Raw genomic sequence first — 21289 nt, 5'->3', positions numbered from 1 at the left:
TGGCATTGAACACCAGGTGCCTTATCAAAGTCTGAGTCCCTTTGAACACACAAGTCCACAGAATTGACCCGTGGAACATCAGTGTATAAATATATGAAAAGATGATTTGAAGCAGGGTTTTATAATAGGGAAAAATTGGAACAATCTAAATGTCCGGCATTAAATATCTGTAGACGAAAATACTCTGTAGACATTGAAAACTGATAATAAATATTGATCTGGGGAGACATTCATGATGTATTCATCTAAAATGTAAAACAGCATATGTATAATTTTGCTTGTTTATTTTTACAGATATTTAAATGAACAGATATATACTGTATTAGAATCAGTGCATCTTAAATTCTTGAAAGGTGCATCATCATTTCGTGTACCACTGAGAAAGAAAAAACACTGCCAGTTAAACTATGACATGGTCCTAAATGCCATCAAGTATAAAATGCATCCGATACTAGGTCATGAGGGGAATGGATACATCTTAAGAGGCAAACAAACAAAGGACATGGCTCTGTGCAGAAAAGGCAGTGTGGGAAAACGTACACCAAAACCTCAGCTGTGTGTGCTGGGATCACAGTATTACTAGTTTTGTTTGGTTTTTATTTGTTTGGGTTTATATTTTTGTTTATTTTAATTTTCTCAATGAAATTAGATTAATTACAAGTTGAAAGAATACTGGAAAATAAATGATAAGTATTGCTTATAGTTGATACTGTATATTTTTAAAATACAGAAAAGTTATTAAAAGAATAAGGTTTATATCCAGATAGATACACAATATAAAAAATAACTTTTCAACATTCTCATATAAATAGTAACCAATTTTAAAATGTAGTCAAAAGGAGATCAGATTCTTAGCCATAACAGCAATGACAACAAAAAAGGTATTACTTGGACACTAAAAGAAAGATGTTTGAGTTACTAGATGTCATCACTGCATATGACAAAGAATCAACTCACAGTGCGTTAACTAGATGGAGATCTTATTTTTGTCATGTGCGGGTCCACGAGTAATAGTTAGGGCTGATACGGCCGCTCTGTGATGTCATCCGAGACCCAGATTGCCTCCAGCGCTGTTCCGCTGTCCTTAGGTTTGTTCTCAAGACGGCTGCTCCGTTTCTGGGCAGCGACTCCCTGTTCCAGGAAGGAAAAAGGAGGTAGGCGCGCAGAGTACTATTGGCCATTCCAGAAGCACCTTCCATGGATAAGTTATTGCCAGAATGCATTCCATTCTTAGCTAGCAAGTGTCGTCTTTTTTTTAATTGAACACATTACCTTTTTTTGAAACCTTTGAGACTCTGTTAAGTAAGGGGGAGAAAGTGGACACTGGGTGGGAAACCGGCAGCAGTCCGCCTCACAGGTCATACCCACTCACCCGTACATTTTAACCAGAAATAAATGGAAACCAGATGTAAATGCCACGTTTCTGAATGAGAAATACAAATAGTATAGAAAGCTTATCTGAATAAGAAATAAGTGATATGGGAACCGTTGTTTTTTAAATAGATTTCATATAATTGCTATGAAAATTGTAACCAGCCATACAGAATTGCTCTGACAAAGAACGACAGTGCAGGAAGCCTGACACTAGCAGACGTAAAGACAATGCAGTGGTCATAGAGCCCCTAAACTTAAGTGTCATAAAACAGAAGGGAAAGGAAACAATTGATCAAGTTTATGAGATTAATCTACCACTTATTTTCAGTGCCAGCTATGTATCTAGGTTTTTTCTAGGTTGGGTTTAAAGGTTAACTTTTTTTAAAAAGATTTTATTTATTTATTTTTAGGCAGAGGGGAATGGGGAAAGAAAGACAGGGAGACAACTATCAGTGTGTGGTTGCCTCTAACATGCCCCCTCCTGGGGACCTGGCCCACAACCCAGGCATGTACCTTGACTGAGAATAGAACCAGCAACCCTTTGGTTCTCAGGCTGACACTCAATCCACTGAGCCACACCAGTCAGGGCTGAAGGTTAACTATTTTTTAAAACAAACAAAAACAAATGTAGGAAATGGAAAGTGAATCAGAACTTGAGTAATAATGAAACATTATAAATGTAAGAAAAGTTTATAAAAGGAAGTGACTTCTCAGTAGATGAGTGGATTAAAAAACAGTGGTACATTTACACAATGGAATACTACACAGCAGGAAGAAAGAAAGAATTCCTACCTTTTGTGACAGTGTAGATAGAACTGGAGAGCATTCTGCTAAGTGAAATAAGCCAGTCAGTGAAAGACAAATACCATATGATCTCACTTATAAGAGGAATCTAATGAACAAAATAAACTAATTAGCAAGATAGCACCAGAGGCTGGAATCACAGACTAGACTGAACAGTGGTTAAGAGGGGCGGAGAAAGGCAGGAAGTGTTTGAAAGAAGGTGAAGGAATTAGGGAACATGTATTAAGGACCCATGGACATGGACAGTGGTGTGGGATTGAGTATGGAAGTAGGGGGCAAAGGGGGAAGTAATTGGAACAACTGTAAAACAAAAATAAAAAGTTTTTAAAGTGACAGACGGGAAAAAATAGAAAGTGACTTCTGTGTAACAGAAAGTTTTACAAATAAGATTTAAAAAGCAGAAGATATTGACCTTGGCTGGTGTGGCTCAGTAGGTTGAGTGCAGGCCTGCGAACCAGAGGGTCACCAGCTCGATACCCAATCAGCACAGGCCTGGGTTGTGGGCCAGGTCCCCAGTAGGGGGTGTGCAAGAGGCAAGCACACATTGATGTTTCTCTCCCTCTCTTTTCTCCCTCCCTTCCCCTCTCTCTGAAAATAAAATCTTTTTTAAACTAAGCAGAAGGTATGTACCTCAAACATGATAGATAAAAAGGTTATTCAAATACCTAGGGATGATGCCAAGAGATCAGTGAATAAATAAGCAACAGACATGAACCAGTTGCACTCAATCAGGAAATACAAAGCAAACTTGGAGAATTGTTAGATTGCCTAGTAATAGTAAGTTAAAGAAGTGCAGATTAAAATTTTAATGTGATATCTTCAACTTTTAGTTACAAAAGTGGCAAAATTAAGAGAAAGCCTTGTAAAGGTTAAACTAGAGAATAATTACATGTATTATGCCTACTGTCATCATAAACAAGCTGTTTAATTAAGTGTAGTCTGGTGATAAGAGCAGGAACCTCAAAACTACAAATTCTTCCGAAGAAACTTTTAGAAGAAAACCTTACTTTAAGGTAGAATATATATAGTGACTTCTTTCTTGTTGTTGTTTAGTTTTTATTGCATATAGTGACTTAATGATAAAAATATGAATAGCTTAAATCTTCAGTTCAGAAATGATTATGTATACTATGGTATGTCAATATTGTGAAATGCTGTATAATTATTGAAAATGGGAGGTTATTCAAAAGACAGATAACAAGTTAAGGAAAAGTATTGATATGTGGAACTCAAATGACATGCGAAGGGTTAATCTCCCTAATTAATAAAGAGTTATACTGGAAAAAGACCAAAAACTCAGTAGGAAAGGAGGACAAATTATCTGAACAGACAAGTCACAGAAGAGGAAATATAAATGACTCTTTGTAAAAGGTAAAAAGAAATGCCAATTAAAGTTTCTGCTGATTGATGATGAACTGTAACTTGGTGTGGTACCTGATAGAGGACAGTTTGTCAGTCTCTATCAAAGTTACGAATGCATTTATCATTTGACCCAGTCGTCCCACTTCAGAGAATGTATCCCACGGTTGTACTTGGCACATGTACACAATTTGTACATAATGAACATAGAAGGACATTCACTGCAGTGTCCATAATAGCAAAAGATTGGAAACAACCCAGCTATCCATTAATAGGGGACTGGTTGAATAATTTTTTTGTGCATCCATACAATGTGGTAGTGTACAATGCTGTAATAACAACCGAAGAAGTTCTCTAAATACTAATAGGGAAAGATCATCTAGATATATTCAGTTAAAAAAAGAAAAAGAACAGTCTGGTATGCAGGTTTTTGGATAAAACAAATGGGTGGAGAACTAGAGTACACACTCGTATTTGCTTGTATTTGTAAAAAAGAATGCTGAAAGAATACTCTGAATCAGGGATTGGCCCTTTTTTTTTCCTGTAAAGGGCCAGCTAGTAAATATTTTCACCTCTACAGAACAGTCAGTCTTAACTACTTAACTCTGCCATTGTAGCAGGAAAGCAGCCATAGGTGATAGAAAAACCAGCCAGACTATGTTCAATAAAACTTTATTTACAAAAACAGGTGGCACCCCATGCAGAGCTTGCCAGCTGTTGCTCTAAATTAATAAAGTCATTTGCCTTGTGGGGAAGGGGAAATTTGTTAGGAATTTGGTGCATGGAAGAAAAAAGTGAGAGCTTTCCTCTTTACATATTTTTTCATTTTTGATCCATGTGAATATATTACCTATTTTAACTGCTAAGTGTAATTAATTACTAGAAAAGTTCCATGAAATATGTACAGTGGAATACAAAAGTGTACACATAAGTTATTACAGCTATGTATAAAGTATAAACGTGGGTGATATATTAGAAACCAAGAAATGATGGGTATTGTTATGATGGGGGAAATGTTGAAATTTAGAGTTGACTAGCCCATTAGCATAATATTTTTATAAGAATAAAAATGATTTAATTGAAATATTGATATGAAAGAAGCCTGACTGAATGAAAAGTTAACTGTCTTCTTCAGAATTTTTGTTTTATAACATGTCCAGAACTGTCTTTTTTACAGTTACTCATATTTGTGATTATTCTTTGGAAGGTCTTAATTACAGAACACGGTGACCTGGGTAATAGCAGATTTTTAGACCCAAGAAACAAAATTTCCTTTAAGTTTGATCACTTACGGAAAGAAGCGAGTGACCCCCAGCCCGAGGAAGTAGAGGGAGGCCTGAAGTCTTGGAGAGAGTCCTGTGACAGCGCCCTGAGGGCCTACGTGAAAGATCACTACTCCAACGGCTTCTGCACCGTTAAGTATCTGCCTGCCGCGCTACTGGAGAGTGTTGTGTTTCTCTCACTTCCCGCTCCTTTGGGCAGCCGAACAGCACTTCTTTCTTCTCAGTTACAGTCTCCCCCGCATTTTACTCTCTGAGTAATTTTTGAAAAGGGTATAAATGGAAAATTTTATATGGCACGTTCTTTTGTTAAATCCCAATGCATAAAAAATTTAAATCTCAGTGTATTCTATTTCATATTTTATCAGAAATTACCTTACTCCCTTCCAAAACAAAAATCACTGAAGGTCTTTTAGCTTAGACATGGAAGAAATTAAATTAAGAATGCAGGAGAGCTATCGGCCACATTTATGGCTTTTTGTTACAGGTATCTTTACTCAAAACTGCTTGTACTTGTGTTGTACTTGTGCATAGATGCTTCATTGGACAATCAGAACTATTGGAACTAAACAATTTTTTGAAAACTCAAGAGTAATTTGACTTCCTTTTCCTACCTCTTAGATACAAATAAATAAATAAGGCTATATCATGATTTTTCCTTTGTAAAATTGTGGCATATTATTAAGAAAAGTGTCAGAATATTTTAAATATGTAATGATAATGAGTTCATTGGCAGTGTGGAATATTATTTATGTAAAAAAAAAAGAAACCTCCCTGGCTGGTGTGGCTCAGTGGATTGAGTGCCAATCTGCAAACCAAGGAGTTGCTGGTCAATTCCCAGTCAGGGCCCATGCCTGGGCTGCAGGCCAGGTCCCCAGTAGGGGGCGAGCAAGAGGCAGCCACACAATGATGTTTCTCACCCTCTGTTCCCCTCTCTAAAAATAAATAAATAAATCTTTTTAAAATTTTTTAAAAAGAAATACATTTTAAAAAAAAGAATGTTGTTTAACAGCACTTACTTTGAAACTATACTAACTGGTTTGACTCCAGCCCTGCCACTTAGCTAGTTGTGTGAGCTTGTGCTAATTATTTAACATCTTTGTGCCTCAATTGCTTCATCTGTAAAATGGAAATAATAGTTCTTGCCTTCCTTGTAGAATTGTGGGAATTGAATGAGTTAATAATGCATATAAAGTGCTTAGAAAGTACCTGGCACAAAGTAAGCTCTGCATAGATGTTAGGTATTGTTATTATATGTTTGCTTGTTTATTTTGTTTTAACTTATCATGTATTAACCTATTCCCTATTCAAAGTTTGTCACTACCCATTCTTAACTGAGAGAGCTGTCACGCCAAATAACCCTTGTTTCTTCTCTTAGCTAATAAGTGGCAGAGAGTCATGGGATTGTTGTGACAGTGTCTGCTGTCCCCAGACAGCTCAGATCCTCAGCTGTTGTGTTGTACAATTCTTAATTTCATCTCCGTATTCTCTGATATTTTTTATATAATGTTTCGAACCTTTCCCCTTGTCCTTAAATGGGTATCAGATCCCTCACATTTTAAATAGGATGGAGATTGACCTGAAATCTGTTTCTCTTTTTCCCACATTCAGAAACTTTCCTTTTCTTCCCTTGTATCTGAGGAAGAAGGATCTTTATTCTTGATATCTTGTTTGTTTTTCTTTTTTTTTTTCTTGATTTTATACCCCATCTCCTTCAAGGTGTCTTTTTTTGACTTTTTCCTCTTCTGATATATATCTCTATACTTAGAAATGTTTTTATTTCTCCTGTCCTTAAAGGGAAGAAAAACTTTTCCTCCATCCTAATAATTCCCATAAGTTACTTTTCATTCTACCATGCCCGCTCTCGCCCCACTCCCCTCACCTGCAGACACACGCCACCGAACTAGGGAGCGTTCTGCTTCTACTGGTATCAGTTCCTCATTGCCTCTCTGCTTTTTAACCCTGTGGGTTTGGGCTTTAGTCTGCATTCCACAAAGATTGCTCTGAGGTTACTGATGGTTCCTGAATTGCCTGACCCAGTGTCCCCTTTTTTGGTCCTTGACTTCTGTATGGCATTTCACACTGAGGCCAACCAGCTACTTCTAGAAGTTATCTTTTGCTTAGACTGCTCTCTCGACACCCTCTAATTATTCTTCCTCTGTCTCTGTTTATTTCTTCTCTGCTATTTTTGTAAATGTAGATATTATGCCCCATCACTGTGTTTCTCTCTCTTGAAAACTCAGTTTATTTAATGTAGGGAAAGTAACAGAATTTGGTGTCAGGAAAGAATTGGGTTTGGGTTCTACTTTTACTACGTACTTTCATTACTTTCTGAATGATCTTGGGCAAGAAGAAGCTCTCTAATCTTCAATTTTATCTGTAGATGGTAACTGTATTCCATCAGATTTATCAGAACAAGGGAAAAATACATGTGAAAATCTTTTGTGGGCTGTAAAGTACTGGTTTTTGTTTGTTTATTGACTGAATTTTAGAGAGAGAGAGACAGCGATTTGTTGCTCCACTTATGTATGCATTCATTGGGTGCTGCTTATATGTGCCTTGATGGGGGGTGGAACCAATGACCCTGGTGTATCAGGACAGTGTTCTAACCAGCCGAGCTCCCCCAGGGCTGTTTACTCATCTTTCATTCCCAGTCTGTGCTTATCAGAATCTCATCCATCTTATGAGGCCTAGCACCTCCCATGTACCCTAAACCAGGAGCAGCCCTTCCCTTGGTGTTCACTGCACCACTGTCCCCTCTAGAACTAATAAGTTCTGCTTCGTGTTCATGTCCCGTGAATTCTTTTGAGCTTTCACTCATCCTATCTGGTTCTTTGTCTCCTCAAAAGATTTAGTGATTTAGCACACTGCTTTTATACAACATTTGTTGTTTAGATCAAATATGTTTTCAGAGTCTAACTGTCTTTTTTTTACAATAGGTTTATGCTAAAACTATAGATGGGCAACAGACCATTATTGCATGTATTGAAAGCCACCAGTTTCAGCCTAAAAACTTCTGGTAAGAAAGTAGATGTTCTGTTCTATTTGTATCTAGTTTATATTGGAAAGGAACCAAATGAGTAGTTGAGACATGATTTTTAATCTAACTAGCTGGGGGGTCAATTATTCGACTAAAAGGAGTCAGCTTCCTGTCTCCAAAATGAGGGATTTAGACATGATTATTTAGATCTGTTCCACTGCTAACATTTACAATTTTTTAAAAAAGTACTCTTATATTGAGTGAGAATAAGTGATTAATAAAGTGCACAGTTGTGAGTTTTACTTCTGTTTGGTAGTACTGTAGTTAATTGCATAACTCAGCAGCTCATCCATCCGTTTGTGGAAGACCTCCCATGAGCAGAATCGGCATGGGTTTCTGCTCCAGTGTAAAAAAATGAAAGTCAAAATAGCTTGGAGAAGGCTTATGATTCGGGCACTTGTATACAAACTTATATTTGAGTGGACAGAGCATTGGATTTGTTAAACTGGAAATGACTTGTTTCTCTTTCCTCTTTCCGAACTTATCTGCCTTAGTGGGAAATCAGCCTTTCCTTGTGCTTGGTGCCCGTCTGCAGTGATATGTGTGTGTGTCTTTTACTAGGAATGGTCGCTGGAGATCCGAATGGAAGTTCACCCTCACGCCACCTACAGCCCAGGTGGTTGGAGTCCTTAAGATTCAGGTAAGATTCCAGCATGTTAATAGGCCATGTTAAAACATCACATATTGCAAAGCAACTTGCCAGTTGGGATTTGTTGAGTTATGCTCCATGCAGATGCAAAGGGAGACCAGTGGTAGTGAATAGAAATAGAAGCCTCCTTCCTGAGGAAGTAAAGAGCCCTTCTGGCTTGATAAAGGAGAGTCATGTGGACTGTACTGCTTGCTTATTGTTTTCCTTTTTCAAAGATAACCTAAGATCTTCCCAGGAATGATCAAATAACAGTTCTAGGAAATGAGAAAATAAATGATTAAGAAGTAACTGTATAGCAGCTGCTGTAAACTTTTAAGGTCTTTGTTGTATGTTATCTCGTTAACGGTGTACATGTAATATATTTAAAACCTAACTGTTGGGCCCTGGCTGGTGTGACTCAGTGGACTGAGCACCAGCCTGTGAACTTAAAGGTCGCCAATTTGATTCCCAGTCAGGGTACATGCCTGGATTGCGGGCCAGGTCCCCAGAAGGGGGCATGCGAGAGGCAACTATTTCTCTTTTGTTTCTCTCCATCTCTGTCTCCTTCCCTTCCTCTCTCTCTATAAATAAATAAAGTCTTTATTAAAAAAAAAAAACTGGGGTCTGAAGAAAGCTACATGAATGGGGATTTTTTGTTTATTTTATAGTAGTGAGAGAAAGTCTAGTAAATAAAACAGGGACTAGAGAGAACGGCCAGGAGTTCTCACATTATGAAATACAAGTAACCAAGCAGAGTAGATTTCTAATGCTGGTGTCAAGACAGATGGGCAGGGGAATGAGGAGCTTGTCCACTCATGCGATGCCTATCTTTCTGGTTTCCTAGCAGAGGTCTGACACTTTGAAAATTCAGGGCAATTTAATGCTTTTTAAATGCAGTTTAACGCCCAACTAATTCTAATACCAGATTAAATAGTTATTGATAACTGAGAAGATCAGTACCTAATTATACCTCTATTGTGTTGTCTTGCTTTAATGAGTTAGTAACAGTGGCCTTCTTAAATGGTATAACTTAAATCACGTAGTAGATGTCGTCTGTGCTCAGTCTTCCCATACATACTGATAGCTTCGTGCTGTACCGGAAGCTGCAGCAATCTCTCTGGGAGCTCTTCCTAGCCACTGGGACACGCCCGTCTTGGATGAGGCAGGCTGGAAGTGGTACGTTCTCCGTTCTGGAGCAGTCCTTAGTGCCACACAAGAGTTAGTTGATAAATAAGTATGCCAGCTTTCTCACCCCTCCGGTGAGACATCTCTGAAGCATACTCTGTTCAGTCCCCCAGAGTCGAGTGCCCGCAGTTGTAACCTGCTCTTTAATGCACCTGTGACACCCTCTTCCCTTCTGTGTCTCACTTCCTCCGTCCTTGCTAATGCTTCTTGAGATTACCTCCCAAATGAACTGCTTCCTGTCTAAGACAACATAGCGTTCTGTTTCTGCTACCGATGAGTAGCCTGCTGCCTCTAGACATCTTGTGACTGTGGCATCGGCACTAACCTAGCAGCTTACTATGAATTTATGTAAGTGAATTTACCTTCCTTCTAGAAGGACACAGTTACTTATGTTTCAGCTTTGCCAATGCACACCTATAAATTAGGAGCACACGTCGCAAAAGATGAGGATTTTTTTTTTTGGTTTTTTGTTTTTTAAGATTTCATTTTCAGAGAGAGGGGAAGGGAAGGAGAGAAACATCAATGTGCAGTTGTCTCTCATGCATGCTCCCCCACCCCCACTCCACTGGGGACCTGGCCCGCAACCCAGGAATGTTCCCTGACTGGGAACCAAACCGGCGACCCCCTGGTTTGCAGGCCAACACTGAATCCACTGAGCCATGCCAGCCAGGGCAAGTGATAGTTTCTGATCAGACTTTTATAACAGGGCCTGGTACCCACACCTCATTTAAACCTTTTAACCACAGGTTGTCTGATCACGCTTTCAGAAAAGGCTCACAATTTACATATTTTTTTAAAAATCAGTGTGAAAATTATGTGGAAAAGTCATTAAGGTATATAGCCTTTGGGGTGTTTTATAAGCAAAGGGGTACTTCTAGGAGGACAACAACTTCTGAAGAATTATGTTGGTGATAGTCCATGCTGAGATCTTTGTTAGTGGATGAGACAGACCTAGAAAAGGTTTCATCGCTGTCGGCAGCTGGGGAAACCCCAGCCAGGCCGCGGACGTCGGATCTCACCGCCTTCCAGGCCCTCTGCAACTCCCCAAGCCCCTCAGTACAATGGTTTGACAAGCCCCTTCACAAAAAAGAAAACATTTTTTGTTTTGAAACAGGTCGAATTTAAGCTAAATTTTTCATTAGTGTGCTGGGTAATGAAACATACCTTCTGGAATTTTTCCATTGAGTTCATAAACAGGGAGATTTACTGTCCTTTCCCTATATTCCTGTCCATGACCTTACCTCTTCAGAAGCATGATAGAAGTTCAGACCAATTGCATAATCTTTGTTCTGGGACAAAAAGATGTTTCCTGCATACCTCCTTCCGTCACATGGGTTCTGAGATATGTCTCAAACGTAATCAAACGAAACTAGTGTGTGGGTGGGACCCACCTGTGTTTTTAACATCCTCATTCTTGTCTGTTGGAATTTTAGACTTGACACGTCATTACTTAGCCCAGTCTTTTTTGCCCAAATCGTGGCTGTTCTGATTTTTGCATGTAAATTTTACAGGCGTTTATCAGCTCCCTGCTTTCCTGATGTAGTCTTAAATTGTCTTTTCCCCTTTAACCTCTTTTAGAAAGCCACAAGATGAAAATTTAAGGGTTTGATAGGGTACGGGAAGCTTCTCTTGCCCTTCTGGACTGTCAGTTACTTGTCCTGTTAAGGAAGGCTCCTGTTCTGTGCCCTTAGATATGCTGTGTAGTGGGCTGCTGCTGCCCAGGGAAGCCCTCTTGTTTCTGACAGGATCGTGGCCTAGATGTGGTTTGACTCCTTCCATCCCCTTCCGAGGAAAGCTTAGAAAAGCCCTTCCCTTCTCAGACAGTTCTTCCTGGATCGGGGAGTTTCTGACTTTGTACAAAACACAGCACTAGGGGGTATTATGCATGTTGGATAAGGTTTTAGTTGTGGAATTTGACCTAGTTCAGATTCTAGCTCCTTCTCTCAGTAGATATGTGAACATGGGTGAGTTATTAGACTGCTTTGAGCCTCAGTTTCTAAGTCTGTAAAATAGGATTAACAGTGGCTCCTACCTCAGAATTTTTGTAAAGATTGCATGAGATAACATTAAGTAAAATGTATTGCGCAGTGCTATTGCGTAGTGCCTAACACATAGTAATGACTCAGTGAATAATAGCTGTGGTTTTTGCTCCTTTCTTCTCCTTTTCTGCTTTATCTTGTTTTTTTTTTTTCCCCCCTTTAAATATCTCCTGGTGGTGGGGACTGGATGGAGGAAACAGGCATTACCTGGACTACTGTTCTGGCATTATGCCTTCAGTTTCAGTTTCCTCCCCTTTATTCTGTTCATAACACGTATAAACTTTCTAAAACATTCCCTCTTCCTGGGTCCCCATCACCCACAATAGGTTAATGCTGGAATTCTTTAACATGGCTTCTAAGACAGGTTGCTCTTCGCAGTCTGTCTGCAGCCACCTCATAGCGCTGTCTCCCGCCACACTCCCCTCTCCACACAGCCTCACCTGCAGTCAATTCTTCCCTTATCTAACCCGCTGTGCTCCATTCGCATGTGCTTTTTTATCCCTTTGCTGGGTACCCTTCACTCCCTTGTCCCCTGGGTGACAGCTCCTGTTCCAAGACCCTGTGCACCTAACAAAAAGATATTATCATCTTGTCCTAGATGGCTGAATCTATCTTGTAAGTGGCCAAAACATCCTGAGCCTTACATGTTATTGGTTATTCTGTCTTGGGTAGCCCTCCTTCTTGCTAATTGTTTTCATAATTGTAGCACCCCACGTTACCTGAAATCCTTAGAACTGCTTTTGTCCTACTTATTCTGTAGTCTAATTTACCAATAGAATATTTGTTTTTCAATCCTGTCTGGACCCATCAATTAAGATTTTCCAGCCCTGGCTGGCGTAGCTCAGTGGATTGAGCGTGGGCTGCAAACCAGTGTCGCAGGTCCGATTCCCAGTCAGGCCACATACCTGGGTTGCAGGCCACGGCCCCCAGCAACCGCACATTAATGTTTCTCTCTCTCTTTCTTTCTCCCTCCCTTCCTTCCTTCTCTAAAAATAAATAAATAAAATGTTTAAAAAAAATGATTTTCCTGCACTTGGACTTACCAATATTGATGTTAGTATATATGGAAAAATGTGTAAGGGATTAGGACCCATTAAAATTCCTTGGTTTTCACAGAGAAAAACAAATGTTGAGTGATTTTATCTTATTTATTTGTGGGGGGGGCGGCGTCAAACCAATTTACTGAGCGTTGAAGGGCTGGGAGAACAAGCACATCTGATGTGCTTGGCCTGGCTGGGATCTCTCCAACTTCACAGCTGCCAAAAGCTAATGATTTTATTTGAATACTGTTAGGAGTGGAATCTTAGCCCTGGCCAGTGTGGCTCAGTTGGTTGGAGTATCGTCCCATAAACCGAAAGCTCGCGTGTTCTGTTCTGGCCAGGGCACAGGCCTAGGTTACGGGATAGGTCCCGGGTCAGGGCACATATGAGAGGCAACCAGACAGTGTTTCTCTCTCGTATCTGTGTCTGTCTCCCTCTCTCCCGCCTTTCCCCTCTCTAAAATCAATAAGCATCTCCTCGGGTGAGGGTTAAAAAGAGTGGAATCTTATTTAAGATCTTTGGATCACAATGCCTAGTACAGTGCCTGGAATTCAATAAAACATAATAAATGTTTGTTGAATTTAATAATCATTTTGCCCTGGCCCTGGCTGGGTAGCTCAGTTGGTTAGAGTGTCGTTCCAATACACGAAGGTTGTGGGTTCAATCCCCGGTCAGGGCACATACAAGAAGCAACCAATGAGTGCATGGACAAGTGGAGCAACAGATCAGATTTTTCTTTCTTCCTCTCTAAAATCAATTTCTCAAAAAAAAAAAAAAAAACAAAAACAGTTTTCCTGCTAAGAAAAGAGAATTCTTAACTTTGAGTGTTCTGTGCATTTTAACCACCATTGTAAATTACCATTGGTCATATTAATTATTTGTTCAGCTGGTAAAGATTGGGAATGGCTTAAGGCATGGATTTGTGCCCTAAGCAGTAGGTTTCTGCATGAACTGCACATAAACCTCCTGCAACGTTGTCTCACACAGGTACACTATTATGAAGATGGCAATGTTCAGCTGGTTAGTCATAAAGATGTACAGGAGTCCGTGACCGTTTCGGTGAGTGGTACATATTTGATGTCTGCCTCATTTGTGTCTTGTTTCTCTTTTAAAAATTAGTTCTGATCCTGGGGACTGACTCTGCCATTAGAAATTCAGTTCGTTTTTCCTGGCTGGCGTAGCTCAGTGGATTGAGCGCGGGCTGGGAACCAAAGTGTCCCAGGTTCGATTCCCAGCCAGGGTACATTCCTGGGTTGCAGGCCATAACCCCCAGCAACCGCACATTGATGTCTGTCTGTCTGTCTGTCTCTCTCTCTCTCTCTCTCTCTCTCCCCCTCCCTTCCTAAAAAAAAATAAATAAATAAAATCTTTAAAAAAAAAAAAGAAAAGAAATTCAGTTCGTTTTCAATGCTTTGATTTTGGTAGCTTATAAGACTGTATAACAAACCATCTGTATTAGTTCAAAGTCTTTGACTCAGAGTAGTGGGCTTAGAGAATTCAGACCTTCTTCTTTCTCTTTCTCAGTTTTGAGATTTGCTCAAGGGCAACAGTGTCATCGGTCAGTGAGGACCGGGAGGAAGGCAGGCTTGCCAAACCGAATCCTGGCAGGCTGTGTTCATATCATTAGAGAGGCATTTTTAGGGGTATTCAATCAAAAGTATTGTGTCCTATACCTGGAAAGAAGGGACATAATTTTTCTAGTATTCTCAGTACTTCTTTATATTCGCAAAAGCTACTGAGCACTCGCATGCAGCTGTAGTTTGTGCTTTCTGTCTGTCAGTATTTCTCTTATTAGACCTGAGAAACCATGTGTGGTGCCAGATGGGTACTGGATTTGTCAAGGTGGTCACTTCGTACGTGTTGTGCCCCTGAAACTAATGTAATACTGTATGTCAACTGTAACTGAACACTTTTTTAAATAAAACATTTTTAACACAAAACAAAGCTGAGAAATGTTAAAAAATAACAATAACAAATCCACTAGTTATTAACCTAAACAACATTTTCATTAAAAACAATTGTATTTTTCAAACCAAAAATAATTAATGAAAACAATGGCAGTGATTCGCATTTTCACAAATTATGCAATGTCTGGCCCTAATAAAAGAACTGAATCTTCGTGTGCTTCACACATTCCATTGGCCTCAGAGTGATCAGATCATCACACATGTGGCTCCTGTGAAACTGCATTGTGTGTGCACAGGAGTGAGAGTGAAAAAGACAAGTAACTTTCTATTAGTAACTGTTCTAGTTGTGAGTACCTGAAAGAATGCTGAGACTGCTGCTCCATGCATGAAATCTTACCCTCCTATCTTTAATTCTGTTGTACTTATTGGTGAAAGGAAGAGAGAGATTCAGTTCATTTTGTACCTGTATCGCATAAAAGCAAAATGTGATTGGTTGGTTTAGCATCATAGGTAGCAAGTAGAGGAGTATATGAGCTTAACACATACATGACTGATAATGTCTGTCTGCATTGTTACATGACGTCTTATGATGTCTTTTGGGCATACCGTGATAGGTGGGAAAGAGCCTGGGTTTGGGGGACAAAAACCGGACTCAGATCCCATCTTGATCATTCAGAAGTATATAATTTTGCTCGAGTCACTTAAGAGGATTCTGTTTTCTTCTGTGAAGCATGTAAATGATAACAGAGCTTCCCAGGACTGTTGTGGGAATCAAAGATGATAATGTGCATAGAGCACTTGATAAACTATAAACTGTACAAATGTTAGTTAAGATGGGCTTCTGTTTTTATTCACTGCTTCCACATTTTAAAAAATTCCTATTTTTCCCTCCGCTAGAATGAAGGCCAAACTGCCAAGGAGTTTATTAAAATCATAGAGCATGCAGAAAATGAGTATCAGGTAAGAAGATTTGGAACTGATTTTTGTAGATCCACTGTCCAGTTATTTTGCTGTTAACATATTTTGTTAGACTCCTCTCTGTCATTTTAACATAAACATATGTGTTCATTGTTACTAAGTATGAAGAATTTGCAGACCTTGCAACTTGACATTGTGCTTCCAGTCAAGGTTTTGATATTGAACGGGACTGTGGCCCTAGTTTAAGAAATTATAAATACAGGTGGGCTTCTTAACTAACCCATTTCAGAGATTGGAGAGGAGCTCAGTAGTAGTGTATCCTGTCTGTCTTTCGGGGGCTTGGCCATGTCCTTTGACCTTAGTTACTTTCCTATTTACAGTCGTCCCCTTTCTGGTCAAGTAACTTATCTTTAATTATCTATTGCAGACAGCAATTAGTGAAAATTATCAAACAATGTCAGACACCACATTCAAGGCCTTGCGCCGGCAGCTTCCAGTTACCCGCACCAAAATCGACTGGAACAAGATACTCAGCTACAAGATTGGCAAAGAAATGCAGAATGCTTAGAGGCTGAATGTAGGATTCTTCAGTATGTGGAAAGAAAGGTTTCAGTGTATGGTCATATGGTAAATAAGTGATTTATAAACAAGAGTGATATTTTGCTAGGGCTTTCAAAATTAACAGGTTTTCTAGCCCCATGGAATACTGTTGAACCTATAGCATTGTCTTGATGCTTTCGTGTTCTCTGCCTTGTAATTTTCTGTTTTCACTATATGTACTTGTAAATCTTTTTTTTTTTTTTAATTCTGCCACATTTAATGATGGAGGAAGGGATCTATCCTGGAGTCATTTTACTGTTTAGAAAATTTTCCTAGCCTTGAAGCCCTGTTGCTGATGTAGACAGGTAATAAGTTCAGTGCTGTTCTACCCCATCCTTGCAAACACTCCTGATACTTCCGCGGTCTGTCCTGACCCACCACCAGCTAGAGGCTGTGCGACCAGCAGTAGCCGAGGGAAGACACATGCACCCTCCCCCTCTGACTGCTCTGACCATCATCGATAGCATCGCATCACTGTAGTTTTCAAAAGTTCGGACTGGGGCTTTTCGGGTCCTTTTGCTGGGCAAAGGAAGTTTTCTGGAAATTCCATTATAGCCAGCTTCTCTGGGGAAGTTGTTTTTAAATCCAAAGACTTGAACCACATTCCCTGCACATGAACGTGTTTGCTTCTTCTCCCCCCTCTCATCGTCTCCTTCCCATCTAGTACCATTATAGCTGTAGACATTGCATTTTTAGCAAAGTTTTACCCATTTATTATTATTTTTTTAATATTCAAGAACTGCTGACATACAAGGGACTTGAAAAGCGCAGATGAAGAAACAGTAGGTATCTTATGCTTTAATACGTTGTGGCAGGATTGTACTGTAAGCAAATGAGTCAAACAGCTATGTAAATCACAAGCAAAACCTAAAAATGAACCAAAGTGAAAAGGATAACTTCCAGGCAGTATCTTTCTATCGTAACCTATTATTTAAGGGAATACTAGTGATTTGTTCTAAATAGGTTGTAAAATTTGTTCCAAATTACTTTTCCTCAGCCCTGCCTGCCAACAACTTAACTGTGATGTAGCACCCTTCCTTCCCAGGTGTATTGGCAGGTGTACCTGTGATCTCAGAATATGCAGGTGACATAGATATGATATGACAGCTGAAATGGTGGACTCATTGACATTGTTTACACTTCTATGACCAGGCCTTAAGGGAAGGTCAGTTTTTTAAAAACCAAGTAGTGTCTTCCTACCTATCTCCATATACATGTCAAAAAAGAAGGGTGTTTGTGCTTCAGCTTTGTTTTTGCTCAGTAATATAGTCAAGCAAGAGTTTGTTTCCAAGTGACCTATTGAGCTGTGTAAGCATTTTTGTTTATTTCAAATAAAATACATTTGTATTATTTGTTATTCATGCTATCTATCCATCCATACCACACTATCGTCTGTATCAGGTAGTCCGGTGGAAATATATCTGTTTCGTTCTTAAATGGTCTGAGTCTCCTTCTTGATCCATCCATCCAGCCTTTGTTCTCAAGTTAAGATGTGGAACGAACTGTATTTGAAGAGAATGTTCAGGATGTCTGAAATTGGATCCTACCTTCACTATTCTAGATACAGTGAATGTTCCAAGACTTGCCAAGAACAGGTCCCTGTGGATCACACTGCTCCTCCCTTCACTCAGGCCTGGCCGGGTAGTTCAGTTGGTAGAATGTCATCCTGATATGCCAAAGGTTGTGTGTTTGATTCGCCCAGTGAAGGCACATACAAGAATCAACCAATGCATGCATAAATAAGTGGAACAACACATCAAGGTTTCCCTCTCTTTCTCTAAAAAATCAAAGACAGACAAGAAAGCAGATTCTCAGTGTGGTGGTTGTCACTAAGCAGGAAATAGACATGGAAGAATCCCTATAGCTCCAACTTGGGTAGTCTATTTCCCATTGACTTACCTCTCTACGTGCTGCTTGCCTTCCATACAAATCTGACTTAGCTAGGCATGTGGGAAGGGCTTTTATCCTGGTCTCCAACAGAGAGCCAGAGGAGTTTCAGTGCTTCACCCTCCATCCAAGGTCAGTTCAAATCCCCCCCCTCCCCCTTTTGAGGGGCATTTAACTGTGTTACACTCTGTACTTGGAGTACAGACAGATTCAAACATTCTGGCCTGTGCCTTTAACTTACAGTGTGCCCCCAGGCTATCCCATGGATTTCCTTAGTCCCTACAGACTTGTAAGAACTTACTGTTTTGGCCATTAAAGCCCTGGGTTACTTGCACAATTAGGAGAAAGTCAACCCTCCTTGCCAAGTCCTACAGAGACCTGACTGCCTCAACCTCCTTCTGGAGAATATGTGCGTGAATGATGTCTGTTTTATCACACGCTGCTGAAATCAACCCGGATGAAAAGGAGTTTTCTGTGAGGCCTCACTTCTGTGTTTGGGTTTGAAATCCCACTGCCAAAGACTTGCATCTGAGCCTGGGCGGCTGTGCTGTTAGCTGCCTAGGTCCAGTACCCGTTGTCTATTTTATAATCTAGAACTTTGATGCTGGACTCATACAGGTTTGTGAGATAGTTGGCAAACCTTGGCACATTCTCTCCAAACTCACAAAAGACTGATACATAACTGAATGCCAATTTATGATTTTATAATTCTGTATCGAGCTAGTGAGCACTTATGGGAAATTAAAGAAAGGAAGATTGGTAAACAGAACAAAAGTGCATGGTTCATCAAGACAAGGTGAGCCACCTATAATTCTCCCTTGAACAGACAGGATATACATAAAAAGAGGACGGATCTAAGACTGAGGGCAGAAATCAGCCTCACACTTCTTCAAATCCAGCATCTCCAAAAGCATTCTGGTAACATATATGAGTGTACAGTCCTCATTCTTCACAGTAGTTATGGTCTATACGGTTGCCACCAAACAGTGAATTAGCAAACTGTTCCTAGGGTGAGAGGAACCCCGTCCTGTGGAGTCCTCCTGGTCAAGGGGGACATAAGCTGTCCCAGACACAATCGGGGGGAAAGGGGCTGGCGATCCTCTCTAAGTGGAGAATGCCCCCGAAGCCTTCTCCGAAAGGGCTTTTATTGAGACCAGTATGTGTAGGGGTATATAGCATACCTATACAGCTCATCCATGTCAAGGGGCTACTGTTACAGATAACAACTGAAGAAACACAGAAGTCTGCCTCGGGTCAGGGCTTGCTAGACGTGCTGATGCAAGAGGGTCCTTAAGGCATGCTTCCTGAGATAAGGAGTTCAGTCCTTAGGCTTTGAACTTAAAAACATCTGGTTTATACCAACAGGGCTATACAAAGCAAAGCAAGCTTCAAAGGACACAATGCATTCTTCAGACCTGATTTTCCACTGGAAACCTCAGTGCTAGCCTTGAGTCATGCCTGCCTCCTGCATTCCCGAAAATTGGTCAAAGCTTACAGGTCTCTTTCAAGGCCTCGCTTGAGAGGGGCCACAGTCTCCGATACCACACAAAGTGGTCCCCAACACTAGGGGAAATACAAGGTGAGATTCCTGTGAGCTGCTGGTCACCACAATTTTGTTAGCTGATCAGTACACAAATATCTAACATCCGTTTATTCGCTGGCATTGGACTCATGCCCAACAGCGCTGTAATTCATGCCCGAGGTTTATCTCAAGGAATTTTCTCTACAGGGCATGTCACAGCCTTCTCTTGCTTAGGAACAGCAAGCACTTCAGCACTGTAGGCTTGAGGGCCATTTTTGGCTATGAAGTCACCAACAAAAAGGACAGAAACGCCAAAAATGTGACCACAGAATAGATCACAAAAAGGGCATGTGTTTATCCTATGAGCTGAGACAAGAAAGAACATCACCTTTGTTCCTCCTCAGCTGGGAACAGGCAGGCAGCTGGGAACAGGCAGGCACAGAGGGTAGCTCATGTTTTTTCCTGCTCTGGACGGGTCTGTGAATGACTGTAGAAGTACTGCCGGTGTTCATTTTGAGGTTCCAGGTAAGTGGTAGTGAGTAGGTGAATTTGTAAATACAAAATTCGTAAATAATACCAGCCTCTCCTTTGATCTGTGTTAGACTAACTTCAGCATTTCGGTTTATGGGCTGTTTCTAGCTGCCTTCAGGATTACAGTCTAATTGGAACACAAAGTTAAGAGAACATTCAATGCTGAATTGATGAACCCAGGTTCACCATGGAGTACTGAAAAAATACCGGGCTTTTCATCTTCCAAGTAGATCTCTTGTAAAGCTACAAAATTTATTCCAGTACCATCACTGGCCCAAGTTCACTACGAGATGGCCTAAAATCAACCGTATTTCCTTAAAGTTAGCTTCTTGTTTGTGCAGAAGGATCTGGGGAAGGCTTCAAGAGTGAATGTGCCCTGAATGGTGTTGCTCAGTGGGTTGGGCAGCATCCCACAAACCGCAAACAGAAAGGTCGCCCCATTTGATTCCCAGTCAGGGCACATGCCTGGGTTGTGAGCCAGGTCCCCGGCTGGGGGCCTACAAGAAGCAGGTGATCAATGTTTCTCTCCCTTCAATGTTTCTCTTCCTCTCTCCCTTCCCATCTCTCTAAAAATAAATCAAATCTTTAAAGAGAGAGAGAGAGAATGAAAGCTAAGCTGAATGGGAAAGATGGAAAGGAAGACCATTCTAGCCAGCATGTTTGAAAAGGGTTACAACTGCACGTAGAGTGTGTATTTTTCCCCAGAGGAGGTCTAAAGAGGTTCCACTGTAAGCAAAGCCACACCACCCTTCTACCTGTTTTGACTAGACTGTGGCTGTTCAGGTTCTGAGAACGTTCAGGAAACAAGCCTAACCAGACAGGGACGAGGTTATGTGTCCGATAACGGGGACATCGCTGACTCGCTGACCAAAATGCAACCAGACATTCGCTTTGGGTAAGGTAGGCGGTAGGTTCTTGAAATGGCAACAACGCATGTCAGAGGAGTTCACTCTATTATTCCCAGGCCTTGCCGGGTGTTTGGGGGAGAAAAAGGTAAAATCCTTGGCCACTTTCCCAGTTTTCCCCTCTACTGTGGATAATCAATTTTTAAGACAAGGTTCTCCCCCGCTCTGCTTGCCCCATCCTGTAGCTTTGGTTCCCACTGACTGCATTTCCTCTTGCTACAGTCTGTTGTTCCTGGCTGTAGTTGGCCCTTGGCCTGGAAAAGGTACAAG

General features: G+C 40.6%; 1 protein-coding gene across 1 annotated transcript in view; it reads left to right on the top strand.

The window, feature by feature from the left end:
* CAPZA1 (capping actin protein of muscle Z-line subunit alpha 1) overlaps positions 1-17611 on the top strand; it is a 34501-nt gene extending 16890 nt beyond the window's left edge. The window contains exons 5-10 of the mRNA XM_045816795.1: positions 4745-4951; positions 7757-7836; positions 8419-8497; positions 13737-13808; positions 15554-15616; positions 16002-17611. Coding sequence (XP_045672751.1) covers positions 4745-4951; positions 7757-7836; positions 8419-8497; positions 13737-13808; positions 15554-15616; positions 16002-16142 — 642 coding nt within the window. The 3' untranslated portion in view covers positions 16143-17611. The remainder of the gene's footprint in view (positions 1-4744; positions 4952-7756; positions 7837-8418; positions 8498-13736; positions 13809-15553; positions 15617-16001) is intronic.
* Positions 17612-21289: the final 3678 nt, after the last annotated feature.

Source organism: Phyllostomus hastatus, unplaced genomic scaffold, assembly GCF_019186645.2.
Source record: "Phyllostomus hastatus isolate PE091 unplaced genomic scaffold, TTU_PhHast_1.1 phas_scaffold_216, whole genome shotgun sequence".
NCBI lineage: Eukaryota > Metazoa > Chordata > Mammalia > Chiroptera > Phyllostomidae > Phyllostomus > Phyllostomus hastatus.
Note: the sequence above shows the minus strand (reverse complement) of the source record. Positions and strands in the feature narration are given on the sequence as shown.